This window comes from Solea solea, chromosome 18, assembly GCF_958295425.1.
Source record: "Solea solea chromosome 18, fSolSol10.1, whole genome shotgun sequence".
Taxonomy (NCBI): Eukaryota; Metazoa; Chordata; class Actinopteri; order Pleuronectiformes; family Soleidae; genus Solea; species Solea solea.
Window position 1 is genome coordinate 23,154,459 of NC_081151.1, and position 20,943 is coordinate 23,175,401.

The 20,943-nt window shown below is 39.8% G+C and overlaps 2 protein-coding genes across 2 annotated transcripts in view; one reads left to right on the forward strand and one right to left on the reverse strand.

Moving 5' to 3' along the window:
• Positions 1 to 11,272, reverse strand: part of syne2a (spectrin repeat containing, nuclear envelope 2a) — a gene marked incomplete at its 3' end in the record, with an annotated part of 35,621 nt that extends 24,349 nt beyond the window's left edge. The window contains exons 1-3 of the mRNA XM_058615620.1: positions 11,166 to 11,272; positions 10,114 to 10,310; positions 3,924 to 4,053 (exon numbers count right to left, since the gene is read on the reverse strand). Coding sequence (XP_058471603.1) covers positions 3,924 to 4,014 — 91 coding nt within the window. The remainder of the gene's footprint in view (positions 1 to 3,923; positions 4,054 to 10,113; positions 10,311 to 11,165) is intronic.
• Positions 11,273 to 14,856: 3,584 nt separating this feature from the next.
• gphb5 (glycoprotein hormone subunit beta 5) lies at positions 14,857 to 16,492 on the forward strand. The gene is made up of 3 exons (XM_058615824.1): positions 14,857 to 15,086; positions 15,339 to 15,522; positions 15,928 to 16,492. The coding sequence occupies exons 1-3, from the start codon at positions 15,004 to 15,006 to the stop codon at positions 16,114 to 16,116; spliced, it is 456 nt and encodes a 151-aa protein (XP_058471807.1). The 5' UTR covers positions 14,857 to 15,003; the 3' UTR covers positions 16,117 to 16,492.
• The last annotated feature ends 4,451 nt before the right edge of the window (positions 16,493 to 20,943 follow it).

Genomic DNA, 20,943 nt, shown 5'->3' on the forward strand with positions numbered 1-20,943 from the left:
TTCTTAAGTGTAAAACATGCATCCCTTAACTATGGCTTTATAAATGTAAATAAGAATTATTCAACTACAACTAAGCATTTATTAACCATTTATTAATGTTACTTGTGACCCTTGTTCTGAAGTGTAAAACATGCACCCCTTAACTATGGCTTTATAAATGTAAATAAGCATTATTCAACTACAACTAAGCATTTATTAACCATTTATTAATGTTACTTGTGACCCTTGTTCTTAAGTGTAAAGCATGCATCCCTTAACTATGGCTTTATAAATGTAAATAAGCATTATTCAACTACAACTAAGCATTTATTAACCATATATTAATGTTACTTGTGACCCTTGTTCTTAAGTGTAAAACATGCATCCCTTAACTATGGCTTTATAAATGTAAATAAGCATTATTCAATGACAACTAAGCATTTATTAACCATTTATTAATGTTACTTGTGACCCTTGTTCTTAAGTGTAAAACATGTATCCCTTAACTATGGCTTTTTAAATGTAATTAATAAACTATAATAAAGCATTTATTAACCATTATTATACCCGTTATTAATGTGACCCTTATTGTAAAAAAATGCATACCTTAACTATGGCTTTATATATGTGAATAAGCATTAATTATAATTAACCATTATTAAACCCTTTGATAATGTTCATTGCGACCCTTATTGTAAAGTGAAAAACATGCATTGCGTATAAGTGTAAATAAGCATAACTAAAATTAAGCATTTAACCATTACTATACCCTTTACTAATGGTCCTTGTGACCCTTATTGTAAAGTGTAAAACATGTATCCCTTAACTATGACTTTATGTAAATAAACTGGGACTTGATCAACTTCAACTCCAAAGTTTCCAATTACAATCAGGCGAATAGAAATAAGTTCATCTTTAATTTTTGCCTTCATTTTCCACACTTGACCTTTAAAGTCTGTTTTCCATGATGCATCATGGGAGTGCAGTGTGCAGGATATTATTGAGTGGAAATTGAATGTTGACAGAGTTCGGCGCGCTCCCATGTGTCGTGTATTACTTCTATCTAATTATGCCGGGGACTTTTCAGGAGGAGTAATGACAGACGAGTGAATTACTAGCACAAGGTAAAGTCGCTGTTTGAGACACATGTGCTCATTACTGCAGCTGAAGGGGGCGGAGCTAAAATCACCCACTCAGAGCGCAGAACATGGCACAGCCTTTATTTTTCACTATTGCTGCCCCAGAGCAACACAGACCGCAAAATCCTGTCTGATGGGATTCATTTTTTGTCGGTCTTGTGTTTTGATTTTGCATTTACCTCCTCCTCCAAAGCCACATGGCAGCTTGTCATGCTCTGATTAGAGGACGAAATTCTGAGCCAGGAACTTTAATTTAACTATTTAAATCATTTAATGCATTGGTTTGATAGTGTGCGTGAAACTAGGGCTGCAGCTAACGATCATTTCCATAATCGTCTGTTCATCTTTTGATTATTTTCTCAATGAATCGAGTAATCTTTTACCTGGAAACGTCTTGTTTTTGTCCACCAAACCAAAATGATTCAGTTTTAATCAGTTCTTTGTTATATGGAGCAAAGAAATCAGAAAATATTTACGTTTAAGAAGCTGAAAAATCACAGAAATCTTAAAGTTTAAGTTGATGAATAATTTAGTAATCAATGAATAATTGCTTGATAGTCGCAGCCTAATTTTAAACTGTATTTCTCTCATGCTTCACATCCTGGGCCCTGAAGGCAAAATCAATCGAAGGCAGATGGAAAGAACTCCATTTTTACAGACTCTGGAGCAAGATGTCAAGCGCAGTGTCCATTGGCCAGTTCTGTTTTCGATTGGTTCTGCCTTAATGTCAGGGACCCAGGTGTGGAATCTCCCAGGGGAACCAATCATAAATGTGTTGTTTCCCCCTTGGCGTGCTAGAGGCGGGGCTTAACACGATGGCGACAGAGAAGCGAAGTCCAGCAACTTTTGCGTGCATCCAACATGGCAGCCATTTAAAGCGACCCACTGCGCAACCTAACTTCTCTCAAGCACCTCCAATGACCCATGTGCATCCCAACTTTCAAGGATTTCAAGGACCTGTGGGAACCCTGATCACTAGATCGTCATCGCTCCTGGAAAACGACAACAAGCGTGTTTGTCCGTCGCTCTGCACACGTCACCCCGATCATTGGTCACTGATCAATTCAGGTTCAGTGGATCGTGTTTATCTGCGAAGCCGCTGTTCTCGAAGACGTCTGCAAATGTGTTTACAGAAACCAGCAGAAAAGAAGCTCTGTGTTTTGATGCCAATAACGAATGAAAACATCAGTGAACACACACAGTATTCACTGAGTCTCCCCTGGTCGTCTTTAACATTGCTGGCTTGTTGTTGGGGGGGCGTTTGTCTGACATCATCGACTCTGGCAAATTGTGCCAGCTGGAAATGACATAATTGGGGAAAAAAAAAAAAAAAAACTTTACAAGGCTTCTCAACAAAGGGCAGTTTGTTCTTAAATGGGTGGGAGTGTCATGCCTTAAAAATAGCTCAGCCGCTCAGAGGAGAGTAACCTGAAAAGAATGAAAGTAAAAATCTGCAGCATAATGAACAGAGGCTGGAAGTAACAGCAGGGATGATGCAAGAAAGGAGGACGAGGAGAAAAAAAGATGTCCATATATGAGTCTGCGATGTCTACAAAGTACAGATGATCAGAGACGTTATTCACGCAGCTGGTTTCCCACTTTAACCCTCTGATGACCATCATGATCATCATGATAATCATGGATTTATTTGGATGTTATGGCTGTAGAAATGTCAAATAAATGTTCAATGAGTGAGTTCTTTTCCAAAATAACTTTCACTTTCCATCTCTGGCAGTTATTCAACTGTTTACTGAGAAGCTGACGTCACAAAAGTGTGACACGCTGGTGAATCTCGCCCGGGATCGGACACTTGTTCCGCGGACGTCCCTGAGGTTCTACCGCAACGACAAGTGTATGGGCACCAATTTAAGCTCTTATTCTCTGCTTTCCGGTATCAATCCATCTTCTACCGCTGTATCCTCCACATGAGGGTAGCAGGGGGTGCTGTACCAATCTCTGCTGACATAGGGTGACAGGCGGGGTCACACCCTGGACAGATCGCCAGTCCATAGTTTTTGAATTTCGGTCTAGGCGTTACGGCCATGAGACGTATGCATGTCAAATGGCAACAGAAGTGTTAACTGTGTCTGTGTCGCTCAGTCGCAGGAAAATGAACCTGTAACTGTGAAGCTAAGAGTCTTTAGAGTCACACATACTGAAAACACTGAGCCATCTTCTGTCCAGGTTCACCTGATCGTGAGGCTGTGTTATCAGAGGATTTGGTTCAATCAGCAGCATTGCAACAAACTAAACATAAAGCCTGAGGCTGGATATCAACTCGATGGATAGAAATGTTACGTTCATGGTGCGTTCCAGTTGTAGTCGGAATTTCTGAGTTGAGGAGGGAGCGTTTACATCACAGGGAACACCCTCACAACCCCGACATGGGATTCTAAAATGGCTTTTTTTTTTTTTTTTTTTTAAAAACCTGTTGACTTTTCAAAATATCCAGCCCAGAAACTCATCAGACATTAAGACAAGTAATTAACGTTTTTGGCTTAACCTGCAACTTTGCTCATCAGAGGACGACAACAGTGACACACGAAGCATCAGAGAAGTCACAGATGGCAAAGAAATGAACAAATCTTAGCCGTTAGCTTCACTGGAGCTAACTATTGTGGTCACGTCTTGTGAGGTTTATGCAGAGGATAAAGAAAGATGAAAAGACACACTTACAGCAGCATTCCCTGGTATTTACAGTAGAACAGTACTTCCACCAGAGAAAGCTCACGCACCACAGTTTAAGAACTATGGATGTAGACCACAGAGCTAGATAGTTGGGTTTTCCTGGTTTTCAAGACTCACCCTGCAGAAGCATGTGGACGTTGTCGATGTCCAGGGGCACGGAGCCCCTCTCCACCACCAGTCCATCTCTGGAGCAAAAGTCAGACGACATGTTTTCTCATCGGCGGCCTGCGGGCAGCATGGCACCTGGCTGTGAGACCAGAGACAGGGAGGACACGTCAGTGAACAGCGGAGACACTGGTGTGACCTGAACACAAACTGAAAACATCTTTAAAAAAATGCTACATCATTGTTGTACATGAACATCAGTATTGTACGTATTTGGAATAGTGATGCCGCAAAGAAATAACAGTCCAGTTGGTGTATACGTCACCAGCAAAGCGATGTTTATTTTCATAATCGATTATGATTAATTGAGTAATCGTCTGGTCCATAAAATGTCAGAAAACGTTAAAAGATGTTGATCAGTGTTTGTGAATGTCTTGTTTTTGTCCACAAACCAAAATGATTCACTATTAATGATTTCTTTGTTTTTATGGAGCAAATAAATGAAGAAAACAAACATTTAAGAAGCTGAAACAATCTGAAATCTTGTTTTGATCATGAAAAAAAACGATGAAACGATTATCAAAATAGTTGTCAATTAATTTAGTCATCGATTAACAATCAATTAACCAAGTAATTGTTTCAGCCCTAGAAAGGATCAAAATATAAAAGAATGTAGTGTGTAACTTTTATATACAAACAATAAAGGTTGCTGGTTTGAGTCCCCATTATGTTAAGGGCTGGGGTAACCGCTGAGCCTTGTGCTTTGTAAGAGGGTAAAAATCTCTATCAAATCTGTGGACCATCTTTTGTGGCGCCCTCTAGAGAGGGAGCAGCCAAAAGACAAATGCCCCCAGCAGCTCAGAGCAGAGACTTGAGTGGGTTAATGAGAGTTTAACCCCGTCTTCATCCCAAAGACACAGAGAGAGACAGTCTGGAGTGCAGTCGCTACAACCTTTTTAAAGGCGATGAAACACTTCAGATCAGATGGTTTGTGTTTGATCTTGTTCTCTTTGTTTTGCCCTGGGATATGAATAAGTGAACTGAGAGGAAAAAATGTGCGTAACATCTTTCAACACGCCCGGCATCCAAACAAATCAACAAGGAGGAAGACAATAAAAGGTGCCTTTGAAGTGATCATGTGACCACCCGTCGTCACAGACACGAGCGACAGAGGACAACGTGTGTGTGTGTGTGTGTGTGTTAGAGAGAGTGAGGCCAAAATAAAACAAGAGTGAAATGTCAGATCAAATGTCACAACTGGTCAAATAACAGGAGCTGGTTTGTTTGGCAGAGGAGTGCGATATCATTTAAACGGATATAATCTGATATAATCTATTAAAATAATAATTATAACTTATTAAACGAGTTAAAAACTGTCATTTTTAAACTTTTAAACATTACAAATACTAACTGTCATGAAAGACCAGCTTTGTTTAAATGCTTCACTTCTTCTTAACCAGGAAGTCCATGGAAGATCAAACACCACACACCATTTTTAAAGAATTAAGCAAATTACTGCTAAATACAAATACTGTGATATCATTTTATTTTTATTTTTATCATACCAGCCCAGCACTGCTGATCACATGACCTCAATACACCAATCAGTTCATTTAGTACTGAAAGTGCTTATATATATGGAAATTTTGATATATTTGATATTAGATAAATCCAATGACCAGCACAATTATGTCATAAGACGAGTAAAAAATATAAAACAGCTTGAGAAACCCACGTTAAACCACATTAGGAAAGTTTCATCTCCATGTTTTTGTACACGTTGACAGTCGTGGACATATCTTTGACAGATTTGTGTATCTAAATAGTGTAAATCATAAAGTTATTTGGTGTAATTATGTAGTCATTTCAGCGTAGGGGCCCCATAAAGGCTTGGGCCGGCCCTGGTCGTCATAGAGACGACGCAGCAGCAGCAGCAGCAGCAGCAGCAGAAATGAACACCGAGCTGTTTCTAAAAACACAACAGAGAACAGAACTGAACCACTGGCCTTCAGTGTTAATGTGGCCACATGCACACAGACTGAAATAACACTGCACACCGAGCTGTGTGTGTGTGTGTGTGTGTGTGTGTGTGTGTGTGTGTGGCATTTATAGCATCCACAGGATTCATGTCAGCTGCTTGAATAAGTGGGAGGAGGAGGAGAAGAGTGAGAGTGAGGGGGGAGGGAGGACGAGTCAGAGGAGAACGAAAGAGAAAGAAAAACCCTTGCAACAACAATATAAACAGAGAAAAAGACAAACAGGAAAGAAACTTTTGGATTCATCTCTAATTATGGCAGGGTAACAATTAAAGTTCTTTGTCGCAAACATGCATACACATACATTTGAACTATAATTCCTGCTAAATTCATTGGAAAATTGGAAATTTGTAAAAATTGGATCATGATTCTTGCAGCTTTTGTGCCCAAGAAGTCCCTTATAATCAAAGAGTAAGTGAAAGGGAAAAAAAAGGTGCTACGATAAGCGTGCAAATCGCCAAGATGCACACCAATTACAAAATGGCGAGTTGAGTTGAGGTTGTGGTCCCAGTGGACTTTTTTGTTCGTCTTGGGCTGTAACAAGTTCCCGCCGAACTTGGTTCGCTCCATCCTTGTTTCACCTCAGAGGGAGCAACAGAGCCCTGGTGCAACGCCGGCCCTGAGCCACACCTGACCTCCGAGTTCTCAAAAATGACCGTAAAGCTGTAAAGCAGAACCAGGAAGCCTGTGACAGTTTCCCTGACTCAAAGTCACAAGTCTCTCCGGTCAGCTCTAATTACAGCAACACATAGATCACACAGTGCTATGTCAGGGATGTGGACGAGGAGGAGGAGGAGGAGGAGGAACCAGCAGCTTTACATACTTTATACGAGTATCTATGTCATGTTCACACCTGAGAGCAACACGAGTAATATCACAGGGATTTCCTGTTTCTGCCGACACATGCACAGACACCAGTGTGTTCAGTATTATGAATACGATTCTTAAAGGTGAAGGTTTTCTTCTTTCTTTTTGCTCCATAAAAACAAAGAAATCATTTTGGTTTGTGGACAAAAACGTCATCATTTCCAGGTTTTGATCAACATTTTCTGTGATTTTCTGACATTTCATAGACCAAACGATTACTCGATTAATTGAGGAAAATAATCGGCAGATGAATCGCATGCTTCACTCAGAGCAGACTGAACAAAATGTAAATAAAAATCATGTTTGTGGCTTTTTATTTCTACTTTTTTAAGGAGAAAAATATTTGTGACACAGTTGGAGAATGAAGTCTTTGAAATGTGTTGTTAACAGCTTCATACGTTCATAAACAGTCTAAAAATGAGTGATAATCAGAATAATATTGATGTCGGTAGATCGGTATCGGACACAGAAAAAAAGCAGGTTCCGGGTGCTAGGCAATAGTTTTACTGCAACGAGACTAGTCGCTTGTTTTATTGTTGAGTTCCTGTGCGTTCAGTGTAATCTGGACATGATCCGATTACTCAAGATGGAAGTTAATACCAAAACCAGGTCTGAACAAGGTTCTAAAACGACTGAACAAGCTAAAAACTGAACTGAAGCCTGATTTCCAGGTCTGGGACAAACCAAACCCTCAGACATCAACTGTTTTGCACCTGGGAAAACCACAATAACCACATTCCCTGCACCTCCAGCTGACATGTCTGACGTCTCCTTCTCCCTGCCTTCACGACTTTCTCAACACTGTCACTCACTCACTCGTTTAAATGATTTAAAAGGGCGGCCTTTTGAAAATCTTCGTGTGATCGTGGGCGATAAATCAATACACAGAGTGTGTGGTTGAACCTGTCGCTCGCTGCGTTCACAGACACACCCTGGAATATGATAACAAAACAGGGGAGAGGTTGATTCTGTTTTCATCACAACACAACACAACACAACACAACACACCGGACACACGCAGACTTTTAGTGAGTCAGTTTTAACACGTGGCAACTTTGTGTTCTTTGTCCAGATGGTCATCCAGAAAATGGTTTTATCATTATTACAATCAGCACTCTTACAGCTCCTGACACAAATGCCACACAGTCACATTAATAATACAGTTCTTACAATCTTTTATCTCACTTTTTAGCAAATATCAATCCTCAAGTCCAGATTGATTTATCCCCTTTTATAGACAAACATCTTACTATCATTATTATTATCTTTTATACATAAACAACCCTTTAATAATAATATAATGCCGGATTATAACCCTAATCTAACAGCTTCGGAGACATTGTGATGGTTAAATGGCTTTGTTTTTTAGATTGGGGGCCGTCTACACTGCCCCCTACTGTCTTTTCGCAGGAAAACCAAGATCAGGGCCCTTGAACCGGAGTCCTCAGTATCACAAGATAGTTTCCCAAGAAACAAAAATTGCTTCACAACACTACACACACACACACACACGCCTCTCAGCCAGGTACTGGCTGTGAGATCAGGGCGGATGAGATCAGGAGAGGGGGAGTGTCAGCGGGGAGTTTTCACCACAGGGAGGATAAAGCGGTCAACACAAGGGGGCGCTACTGAAGAGACAAAGGCGGACAAACGGACCAGACTTCTGGTTCTGCTTTAAGGTTATAACTGCCATCAGGTTCAGAATCATTACGTGGTGACAACTTTTTAAATGCATTATTTGACCAATTTTGTAAAGTTTGTCATTTAATAAACAGAGTAATAGATGGTTGTTTCCATTTCTTTGTGTAGAAAACTGAATTGGCATAAGATTTGTATGAATTTATTTATAATTCCCCAAACATATGGAACAATGAACAATACGTGCTGGTTTAACATGCAACCATGTTCAGGATTTGCACAAAAAGTGTTTATAGATGGAGTTTTTCCCTCAGTGAAGCATTAAAATCTAAGTTGGCAGCAGTGTAAATAAGGTCACTGCTGCACAGGCGTTGGTTACAGTAACTATCCAGTTTTTCCTGAACAGGCTGCTGGTTAGCAGTCAGCTGCTCTAGTTATCCAATAGTCATATCATAAAAGCAGCATAATGGCTTTACTGCTTGTGCTCCACTCTCCTAAAGCAGTGACAAAACAGAACAGACACAAATGCCTCGACATTGAAAAGACTAAAAAAAGTGCCGGGAGAAAATAACACATACAACTACACAAGTAACTGTTTTAGCACGAGTACTAGCAGCAGCGTCAAGATAGTGAGGGCAGAAATTTGGCCAAAGCTTCAGTTACAGTAGATAAACAATGAGGTGGAACGAGAGCCTGCAAGATTCAACATGTTGTGTCCCAGGAAATGAGTATTATTAAGCAATAAAAACACAAATATTCAACATATTAACAGTTTAATAGTCTGTGTTCACTTGAGAGAAACAGTGTTTCTGAACAAAAAGCCAAAATGTTGTTGTTAAACAACACAATTATAAAGAAAGTCACGAGAAACTAAATGTTTACAGCTTAGATTCTTCTTGACAAGACTGAAAAACGTTCTATTCCAGACAGAGTCTGGGATCAACAGCTGAAAGACATCAAGCACTCCCACTGAACCACCATTGACCCAATTCCCCCCCATTATGGAATTAGCCTTCAGAAGCTAAGCTGCTAGCTGTAGCAGTGGCATTGTGACTCTCGTCGGGTTCATTTGAGGATTTTGACAGATGAGCCACTGTCAACACAACATGAACACACTAATCCATAATCTACAAATCAATGAATCAAGAATCACCCGACACAACCACAGTGTAAACATCCACACATCCAATTAAAAAATAAAGTACACAGTCAATGTGTTTAATAAAAGGTGGAAAACTGCAGATTAATAATGAGTGAAGTTTTAGTGACTTAACGACGGCATTATTCAAGTGTCACGCTCACAAACACTGTGAGCGTGACAAAGACTATTTCATGTGATTGTTGTCCTGTGATATCACTGCTGGTATATCAAGGTTGTAACACGGTGACAGCAGAGAATGTGTGGGTGTTGTGAAGCTGCTGGGCTTCAAAAATAGCAGCAGGGAGAGAACACGTGTGTTCATCTGCTCTCAGATCAGCTCACCACAGATCAGGAATCCTTCAGGAAGAAACCGAGGACTTTTTAATAAACGCAGATAACCAGCAACGTGACAGGGGAGGGGGGGGGGGGCGGTGTGACACAGCACAGCAGTGAGATTACACATGCTACTACAAAGTGCAGACACACTTTTGAAAGTATTATTAAAGTTGCTGGTACTCACCAACATGCAGTAAAGTGGGTGACTGCTTATGATGGAGGATGTAGGTCCAGACAACAGCGGATCTCTGAGGAGGAAGAGAAAGATCCTGCTCTGTAGTGGTTTGGTTTGTGGAGGTGAAACGTGAAGCAGAGTTTGTCGGAGCAGCAGCAGGAGGAGCAGGAAAGGCCGCGACTGTCACCGGAGAAGCCAGAGCCATACTGGGTACAAGCCAAAAAGAAAAAAAAATCTCACTGGAAAACTAAATATAGAAAGCAGTCAGGGTTCAACACACACATGCCCTCCTCCAGTTTGGCACCGACCACGATCACCTGAAGGTCCACAGCTCCAACAAGTCACCGCGCAGTAACCTTGAAGCTCAAAAATCAAAACCTGAGACCCTGAATGCAACACTGATCTTCACTCATTCATTTACTCATTCATAAACACTAACACGAATCAGAGAACATGTACACTATGGTAGGGGTGGGCAACTAAGAAGGGCCACAAATTAGGGATGGCACAAAATCCCTTTTTCACATCCGACACTGATGTCTCAACCTCGAGTATCGATCGATATCAGTCGGATTAGGGCTGCAATTAGCGTTTATTTTCATAATCTGACCATTATTTTCTCAGAAAATGTTGATCAGTGCTTGCCAAACCTGGAAATAATGATGTTTTCAAACGTCTTGTTTTGTTCACAAACTCAAAAGAATTTCATTTTTAATGATTTCTTTGTTAAATGAAGCAAAGAACGCAGAAAGTATTCACATTTAAGAAGCTGAACAATCAGAAAACATTTACTGTACGTACTCTATTTCTAATAGTAAAAACATTTATTTACAGGCTTTGCAATTGATCTTAAAAGGGCTCCTTGTTTAGCCCTAATTTACAATGAAAACAACTAAATAAACAGACTACATGTTACCAATCGTTAGACAGTCAAGTCTGAAATTTGGCTTGTATAATATCCGTCCAATAACAAGGAAAAGATGTGTCAGTAAATTAATCAAATAGGGTAAAAGTTTAAATGATTACGTTAAAAATAAGAATATAAATCATTTCACACTCACCAACATAGTTATCTGCTTGTGTCTTTTAGTCATCTTGAACACGTCTGGCCCTTCTCCTCTGGATATTTTCTCCTTTTCTCCACCGAAACACTCCAACACCAAAAAATATGTTCAGGTTCAAAGTCACTTAAATCACTTAAATTCTTCCCCCAAAACAATGCCCAGTTTGGCTGACGAGATAACTGCTTATGTTTAACTGCTTTATTATGTACACCATGTTTTATATTGATAAGCAATTAATGAAATAAACAGGTGTAACTAATAAAGTGACCAGTGTGTAACCAAACCAGCCATCAACACGTAGCTTGTAATGCTGCTAGGTCAATGTTACTGTCATATGATAGCTAAGCTTTAACACAAATACATCTCTTTTTGTGATGGCAACTTAACAACAATAGCTAAAATCATAAAATAGATTCAGTAAATGTTCCCCAAAGACAAACATTTAGCTGTGAACCCGCTAACATGCATGAATTTATCATTTTACTGCATTGAAATCAGTCAGAGTGACGTTAGCTAGCGAGCTAGCGAAACGTTAGCTAGCTAACTCGCTCTGACTCAAACGTTTTCTTTTTGACACAAACCGCAAAATTCAAGTCAAACCAGGATCATGAGTGGAATAACGGTCACGTTACTGTATATGACGGACTGAAATGTGCAATGTGACATTTTGTTAGTGTCAACAACAACAATAAAAAGCAGTTTTATCTTGTTACGCCACCAAACTTCGTCCAAACGTCTCCGCCATATTCAAATTTCGCGGCGATTTTGGAAGTTTGATTTCTGAAAATAAATTAAATAATAAATTGCATTCGGTGTTAAATATGTCCCAAAATGACCCTACCTGGGCTCTGTAATATGTATAAATGTGAGCTTTTTGAATATTTCCAGTAATTGTTGTTTTGTTTTTAATATATAGCCAAAAGAAAATCATAAATTAGTTAATTTATAAAACTGTACCAGTAAATAAAATTATGCAAGAAAATTACTGCTAGCGTAACAAATAAGTTAATTGTAAAACAGGGTAAATGGAAATTTAGTGGTTTTTATCTATTGTTTATTATAAATTTACAGTTGTAAAGCACCTGGAGTTGTATTTTCACACTAAGGTTTCATTATTATTCTGATTCTTATGAAGAATATTTTCTTATGAAGAATATTTTAGACTATATGTGGTTGAAAAGATCAATACGTCTGACTTCCAGGTGTGATTTATATGCAACTTTATTGTGATTCTTATAATTAGCATTCATTAAGGTACCACCCAATTCTGAGAAGTATGTTAAACGCTGCATCCCATAAAACAAGTTCAAACACAAATACACGGCCAAAAAAACGCTTAAAGCAACTGTTGTCATTATTGTGATGTGTAGCACGTTTCAAAATGTGCAATTCATTAAAAAATAATGTACTCTTTTCTATTAGAGGTAAAAAGAGAAGATTAATAAGGTAAAAAAAAGAGGCAAAATTATAATAGAAATACAGTATAATATATAATATAAACATTATAAAGCACATTACAAACATAATATCATAATATTTAATGTAGGAAGAACACATAATTCCATATATATACTTTAAAGTAAAACTTAAAGAGGTTTTAAGGTTAAAAAGAGAAGCTGCAGCAATGCTGTTCTGAAATGTTGTTAAGACAAGATTCAATACTACAAGTGAGCAGCAGAGGTCAGCACAACATCATGGTATAAACTGACCTGAAGGTTTTCTGCTGGGATTTCCCTGTCTTGTCTTTAGTTGTCTATAAACTCCTGTTTTCACCTGCATATTCAACAAAAACGATCAAGAATTCCCATTATCTACATCATGAAAAACAACCTTTCATTTATTTTTTTACTTTTTCCCCCAAAAATAACCCATTATTTCACAATAGTTTGAAGCTTGGTCTTGTCACTGCGTAATAATTAAAAAAAACAATATGCATAGCAATATTATTTTAACAAAGGTTCAAATTATACAGTACATCCATATAAAATATTTTTTTTAAATGTGCATGAGGTGCTAGAAAGCAATGAAAAAATAAAGTTCCATGAGTCACCGTCACCTGCATGAAGATCATGTTAAAGTGTCAGAAGCTCAAGAACATGCTGAGCTGACTTTTTCCAGATCCGTCCGCCACTGCTGCTGCTGCTGCTGCTGCTGCTGCTGCTGCTGCTGCTTTTCAGCCTGGTTTTCCTCATAATTTCCATGTGGACGTCTTTAACCGTGTGACTTTCCAGGCAGCAATATCTGGAATTTTCTTATTAAAACTTAATAATAATGAAGAAATTGTCTCACTATTTGGCAAACGCCCTGTCACTGCGACCTCAGTTTGCTCGCTCCGCCATGTTGGCAGGAAGAACTCATCCCTGTCTGTTAAGAGGTCATTGTTACATTTAAACTGATGCCAAACCCGTAATCTAGATCAGATCCAGACGAAATTTAGTCTGATACTAGAGTGTCTGATCCTGCGAACACATACCAGATGTGTGTGAAATTGGATGAGTTTTGACAGAGATATAACATCAGTGGGTAGATTTGAATAATCAAAATATAATTAAAATTGAATGGGAAACGGGTCGGGTGATCACCTACACGTCAAAAAAACAACAGACAGGAAGTTGCTAACAGGAAAACAAATGTGCAGATAAACCCACGTCCATGAAAACATTACTACCTCCAAAATGAATATTTCATTAATTTGCAGATAACTATACAAAAGCCAGATTATACAAATGCACGTTTAGTCTCTGATGGATTACAAGTGTCATCATCCTAATCCTATTATTATTATTCTCCTGACATGCACATTTTTCCATGAAAGCCTCCACTTGTGTGATTCTCTCTGCTGCGGTGAATCTGTCTTTCCTAATCTCACTTTAATTCCTTTGCCTCGACTTTCAACATCTCAAGATTCATTTCCTGAGCTACTTGAGATCAGTTCTGCTCTGCCGGCTCCACGTCGCCCCCCCGGGGGGGTTTTACGACAAAGGTAATTTCTTGATGAGATGCTTACTCACCTGGATCTTCTCCTTCGTCCTCCTGTCATCGTCTCATGAAGCCTCCTCCAACATTCTCCTCCTCCCAAAATGCTTTAAAAACACTATAACATCATTACTGTTCACATGAAATAAGAAAATCAGTGATTTTCTCTATGAGCTTTGGTGTGGGAGAGTGAGTGGTTTACAAACTTCCCTTTCCTGTTGGAGAAGTCTGTCTCACAGTTAAAGATAAAGACGTGAACGTGTTCTAAAGACATCGTAGACGTGAAGATGACTGTGTGAGAGTTCTTCATGTACAGTCACAGAAAGTGACTCATCATTTTAAGTGGGTAAGTTTCAGCTGGACTGAAAACAAAGTGACAGAACAGGAGCTGGAGAGTGAAGTGATGAAAGTGTGCGTGTGTGAACAGGAGCTAGGGTTGAGTGACAGTCCACACAGAGACAGAGACAGAGACAGAGACAGACAGACGCGGTGTTGTTGCTCTTCTTTTTCCGTGTGGATGAGCGTGAACAAAAGCACTGACTCTCTTTCTAATCAGGCTAATGGAGATGAGCAGAGACAGGTAAGAGAGGCCTCTGGAGGGGATTCAGACGAGGAGGAGGAGACACCGAGGCGAGGGCGTTGACTGTCAGGAGGACACGGGAGGATGATAAAAGAGCTCCGCCTCGTCCTGTCCTGTCCTGTCAGATCCAGGTTGAGGTGTGAGGAGGAGGAGACAGTGACAGGTTCTGTGGTTCATGAGAGACGTTTAACGCCATCAGAGGACAAACTCAGAGCTGAAGACGCTGCTGTGACACAGTCACTGGATGCTAGTGTCCTTTTCATGAGTCAGCACATTTAAATGCCACCGTGTTTGACTGTGAGACGACAGGTGTCCTCGCTGACAGCTGACATGACGCTGCAGAGGAAGAAGAAGAAGACGTGGTGAGTGAATTCAAACTATTGTTGTTATTCTGGTTACTTGATGTATATACACTGTACAGTCTATTCTATTTTCTAATAATATTAATAGCTCAATAGAAAAGCTTTTGAACACTTGTATAAACTATAATACTAATGGATCAAATATTCATTTTCTGCCAATAAACTCTCCTAAATGCCACAGACTGGACCTTTAATCTGGATAAATTATTAATACAATCTGATTTATGCTGTCGTTGGTCTCGTCACCTGCAGGGGGCGTGGCCTGCTGCTCTGCTGCCTCCTGCTGTGGATGAGCGGAGGCGGAGTTTCAGGCGTGAACCTGCGCCGCTTCGTCGGCTGCGCCGTCAGAGAGTTCACTTTCCTCGCCAAGAAACCAGGCTGCAAGGCCATGCACGTCACCACTGACGCCTGCTGGGGGCGCTGTGAGACCTGGGAGGTGAGACCCATGAGAGAGAGACAGACAGAGAGAGACAGACAGAGAGAGAAAGCAGATACTCAGAGAGGAGAGGGAATTAGTAAGGTAAAGAAGCTAGAGGAGGACAGGAAAGGAAAGAAATCAGAAGAGAGGAAAGTGAAGGGAAGAAGGCAACATGTAAGGAAATACAGGAGGAGAAAAGGAAAGAAGACTTAAAGGGTATGAGAGAGGAAAGGAAGGAAAGGAAATGAGAGAACATGGGGGGAGAAGAGTGAATAAACTAAGAATATTGGTGAGGAAATGAGAGGAGGAAAGGAAGGAGATGACATCTATGTTACCTTTGTACATTTACAACCTTTACAATGTGTGTGTGTGTCTCTCCCTCTCTCTCTGTCTCTCCCTCTGTCTGTCTCTCCCTCTCTATAGAAGCCTGTGGTGGATCGTCCGTACGTACAGTCTCATCAGACTGTTTGTACCTATAATGAAAGTAAACTGATCACAGTCAAACTTCAGTGTCAGTCTGACGTCGACCCGTCCTACACTTACCCTGAAGCTCTGACGTGTCACTGTGGTGTGTGTGTGACCAGGACCACCGAGTGTCTGACCTTTGTCTGACCTTTGTCTGACCTCAACACACACACACACACACACACACACTCAGGTCTAACGAGCCTCATCCTCCCGTCGAGCTCTGATTATTCTTCTAAAGGTCTAATTATTAAAGAGGTCACATGATCACGTGGTCACATGGTTCATTTGTGGGGACTTTTTTTTTCTGGTCCTCACAACTTTAAAGGATTAGAATTGGGGTAAGGGTAAAGGTAAGGGTTAAGGTACTTGATGGGATGGGATGGTTAAGGTAAGGGGCCAGGGAATGCATTAAGCCAATGATGTGTCCTCACTCAGATATAAAAACAAGTATGTTTGTGTGTGTGTGTGTGTATTCTTGTTTTCTGTCACTGACCTCGTCAGGACCAGCAGTCCTCATGGAGACCAAAAGCTGGTTCAGGTGCAAAAACCAAGTGCACATGTCACTGAGCCATAATATATAATAATAATTCACTCATTTTGTCTGTGATCCGTCCTCGTCATGTGATTAAAAAACCTTTAAAAACATTTACAGTCAAGTTTCCTGGTTTCACGTCTCGTTCCTCTGACCTTCGACTAAATCACACGTTCTTCATCATCATCATCATCATCGTCATCGTGACTCAGTTAGTTTAAACATAATCAATACTCACCATCGACTCGTCCTCATTAGAAGCTGCAGCTGCACTGATAACTGATGACCTCTGACCTCTGGAACAGTGAGAGTCATCCAAGAAGGCAGAGGTCACACACACACACACACACACAGTGAGTGAGTGAGTGAGTGAATGTTGCAGTGTGTGAATGTGAGTGAAATATGTGTGAATGGCTGAAAACTGCAGTGTAAAGCAGTTCATGAAGACTAGAAAAGCTCTATATAAATACAGACCATAATATTAACTCTTCTTCTTCTGATTATATTTGGTAGTAATGCAGTGGATTAAAAGTACATATAAATATATTTAGTGACATTCATTCATTCATTCATTCATGCTCCTCTGCATGGAGAGCAGTCAGAGGAGTTTTTTTTTAAACGGGTTATTCTGAGGTCGGATTGATCTTTTTTTTTTTACAGCACATTTTCATCAACACACTGATTCTAAACCACAACACTCAGCGTTTTCACAGCTAACAATGACTCAGCAGATGAGACACAGACACATTTACATCAACTATGACCTGAGAAGAAAAAACACACACACACACACACACACAGCTGCACTGCTCTCTCACTTTCCTGTCAAAATTTGACCAAATCTTTGCTTATACTGCGAAGAATTAATTCCCACTGGTGAAAAACCAGTTTAAACTCTGAGTAAACTCAGAGTGTCTCTGTCTGTCCCTCTGTCTCTGTCTGTCCCTCTGTCTCTGTGTCTCTGGTTAAGATTTGAAGACACAGGTGAGTGGCTTGCACTAACTTCCTCTCTCCTGCCTGACAGGAAGCGTCTGAGATTATGAATAACATGACGACTCCTGCAGGGACGTGAGGAGGAGGAGGAGGAGGAGGAGGAGGAGGAAGAGGCTGCAGCTCAGTGAGGTGAGATTCCTCTGAGGACAAACCTCACTGTCGATGTTTATCTCCTTTATTAGCACCGACATAATGAGACGGAGGTGACGGCGAACGGATGAACTCACTTTAGCTCCGGGGAGATTCTGAGATTCTGCACACGGTGTTTTCTCTTTTTTACCCTTTTTACCCTCATATACCTTCATCTTCAGATGTCGTTGTGATGGTTCAATGTCTCCACCGCCCCCTACTGCCTGTTAGAGGAAAACCAGCAAAACCCGGAGTGGCTGTGAGATCAAGGCATTGAAAACGTGATTTCAGACGTTCACCGTGACACAGCCGGTGAAAGCTGTTGTTGGAGGAAGAGGAAACATCTGACCGAGCGAGGGGCCACACAGGAGTAAACATCTGTGGACCATGTCCACCATATAAATATATGTCAGTTTAAGTCGACACCATCTTAAGAACATGTCCACGTCTTTATCTCACCGTGAGACAGACTTTTCCAACAGGAAACAGAAGTTCATTAACCACTCACTCTCCCACAGGGACACAGGAGCTGCTGGTCTACTGCTGCCTCGTGTGGTCACTTTGTGTCAAGGAAAAATAAGACATTAATTTAGAGATGGAGGCAGCAGTGGATCAACAGCTCCTGTGTCCCTGTGAGCTTAAATCACTGATTTTCTCTATGGGGTTTGGTGACGATTTTAAATGTCTTTTATAGATGAATTTATATTACATATAAGCCCCGCCCACATCTTCCCTTACCCTCAACACTTTGATTTGAAGCCATTTATATCTGCATCAAACTTACGTATAAATATTATTTTGTGTACTTACTTAAACTTGAGTCCTGTTGTCCAGATGTCCAGATGTCCAGACGCCGTCGTCCTGTGGACAGTTACACTCTCAGCATCTGACGCAGACAAAGCCACGGTGCAAAAAAACAACAGACAATTCAAAATAAATCACACAAATGCAGTGGAAACATAACAATAAATAAAAATGCACAGATGTAACCTTTAATAACGTCAGCGTGCTGTGACATCATCGGGGGAACGAGCCAGAAATGAGTGACGATAAATAATAGATGAGACTGTTTCAGACTCAAAGAGGATCAATGACCTCATCAGCCTCTGAACATCCAGAGGGAGCCACCAGTTTATTAACAGGCAAACCTTCAAACTGCACCACTGATCCACCGTCGTTCACTTTAAATCCACAGATATACGTCACAGAAGCTGACACTTACACTGCCCCCTGGTGGTTTTCACGAGTATGGACGTTATTCCAGACGTGCATAAACTCTCCATACCACTTACACAACAAATAAACGTGATATTTCAGTTTATTAGCGCTGGGGTGTTAGCGCTCAGATTCACAGCTTCCTGGTCAGCAGTTAAGGGGAAAATTTAAAGGAAACTTAACTTACAATGACCCCGTACCTAACGTTGTGAAATAAAACGTACATTTACAGTCATGTAACTTTATTTTTTTATGATTGTTATTAGACAGAATAAGAGTTTTAATCTCTGCAGCTGAGAAAATTCAGGCCTAATATGCTTTAATTTTACAGATTAAACACAATAATGGGAATTAAATACCCTTTAAAGTGAAATTTTACACTTGATTTAAAAAATGTCACCTTACATGAAAAATGTTTTTCATGTGTTTTTTTTCCTGACTCACTGTATGAGTGTGTGTGTGTGTGTGTGTGTGTGTGTGTGATGTAACCGAGTGAAAACTTCTCCACGCGACGTTTGATCAATAAAAAAAAAAGACAAGAACTTTCCATTCCTTTCTGCTCCATTTAATGTGGTTTCCTGTGTGAAAGTCACCTCTCTCAGACACACACACACACACACACACACACATCTTAATCTCAGTTTAATCTGGGCAGTGTCTTATTTTCACAACATTTATTTATTTATTTATTTATATGTTTATTTCGGTCATGTCAGTTAGATCACTCATCATCACACATCATCTTAGTGTAGTTCACACAATACACATAACCGAAAGGGAAAGCGGGAGAAGCAAAAGCTTATCTCGTCTCACTAGACGAACATTCACTCATACTTTCTCTTCTGAATGATATTTGATGAGTCATGAATGGGTTAGAGGAAACCCCCGATGAGTCATGAAAGAGTTAGAAAAAATCCTGATGAGTCATGAATGAGTAAGAGAAAATCCTGCTGTGTCATGAAAGAGTTCAAGAAAAATCCTGATGAGTCATGAATGGGTTAGAGGAAAATCCTGATGAGTCATGAATGAGTTAAAGAAGCTTTAGGAAACAGAGTTCAGAGAGAGAGTTTAATCCCAGACGTTTGTTTATTAATCTGAAACCACAGTTCAATTGTAAAACAACATGAACGTCAGCTGCAAAAAACCCAGAAAACTTCAAAAAAAACTGTAGAAATTCAGAACAGAATATTCCAGAAGAAACGAGAGAAAAGAATTATCCATAGATTTAATTAAATCAGATTATGAAGAAAGAGAAAAAAAAGATTCCGTCAACAATCAGCAAATTCATTTACGTTTTCGTTTCTCACAGCGTCAACTTTAAGAATCAAATCAAAAAAACGTTTTAATAAATGAATAATGAAGCCTGAGGAGGGGGCGGAGCCATGATGTCAACATGAAGAGGAGGCGGAGCCATGATGTCAACATGAAGAGGAGAGATGAAGAAAAAAGAAGACGATAAAGAGTGAAGGAAGAGAATGAAAGTAAAGAAGGAAAAGAAAAGTCAAAAGAGTTGAAATAAAAGGGAAAAAGAAGAAGAGTGGAGTGAAGAAGGGACATGAGGAGAAGGAAGAGACGTGCGTTCACAATCTTTAATAATAAATAAATAAAAGTAAACAATCACAGATAATTTTCTTCTTATTTATTCATTTATTGCCAGTTTTTAAAAAATATTGCAGCAGATTTTTTTTACACAAATAAACGCTGACTTATTTGTTTTTGTGCCGTTTGTTACTTTGTCATAGATTAGCCCGTAGCATTTAGCACGTTAGCCGCTGACATCACTATTTTTTGAAGTGACAGAGAAACACACTGTGACCTAGTGGTGGCGCTGTTTTCCTTTTGCTTTTGAGAGCGACGCCCTCTAGTGGAGGGCGTTTAAATGTGAGATTTTCACATTTTATTGACAGTTTATTTTTATTGTGTTTTTGTGCTAACGCTGTATTTGTTTGTTACGTCTGTGTGTTTTTTTTAAATCAAAACGCAACAAAGTTTTATTTTTTTTATTTTGTTAAATCTACATGTTTTTGTTTCTTCTTCATTTCTTCCACTTTTATTTGCTCATTCATGGTTTAAAAAAACCATAAAATCCACATATTTGTGAA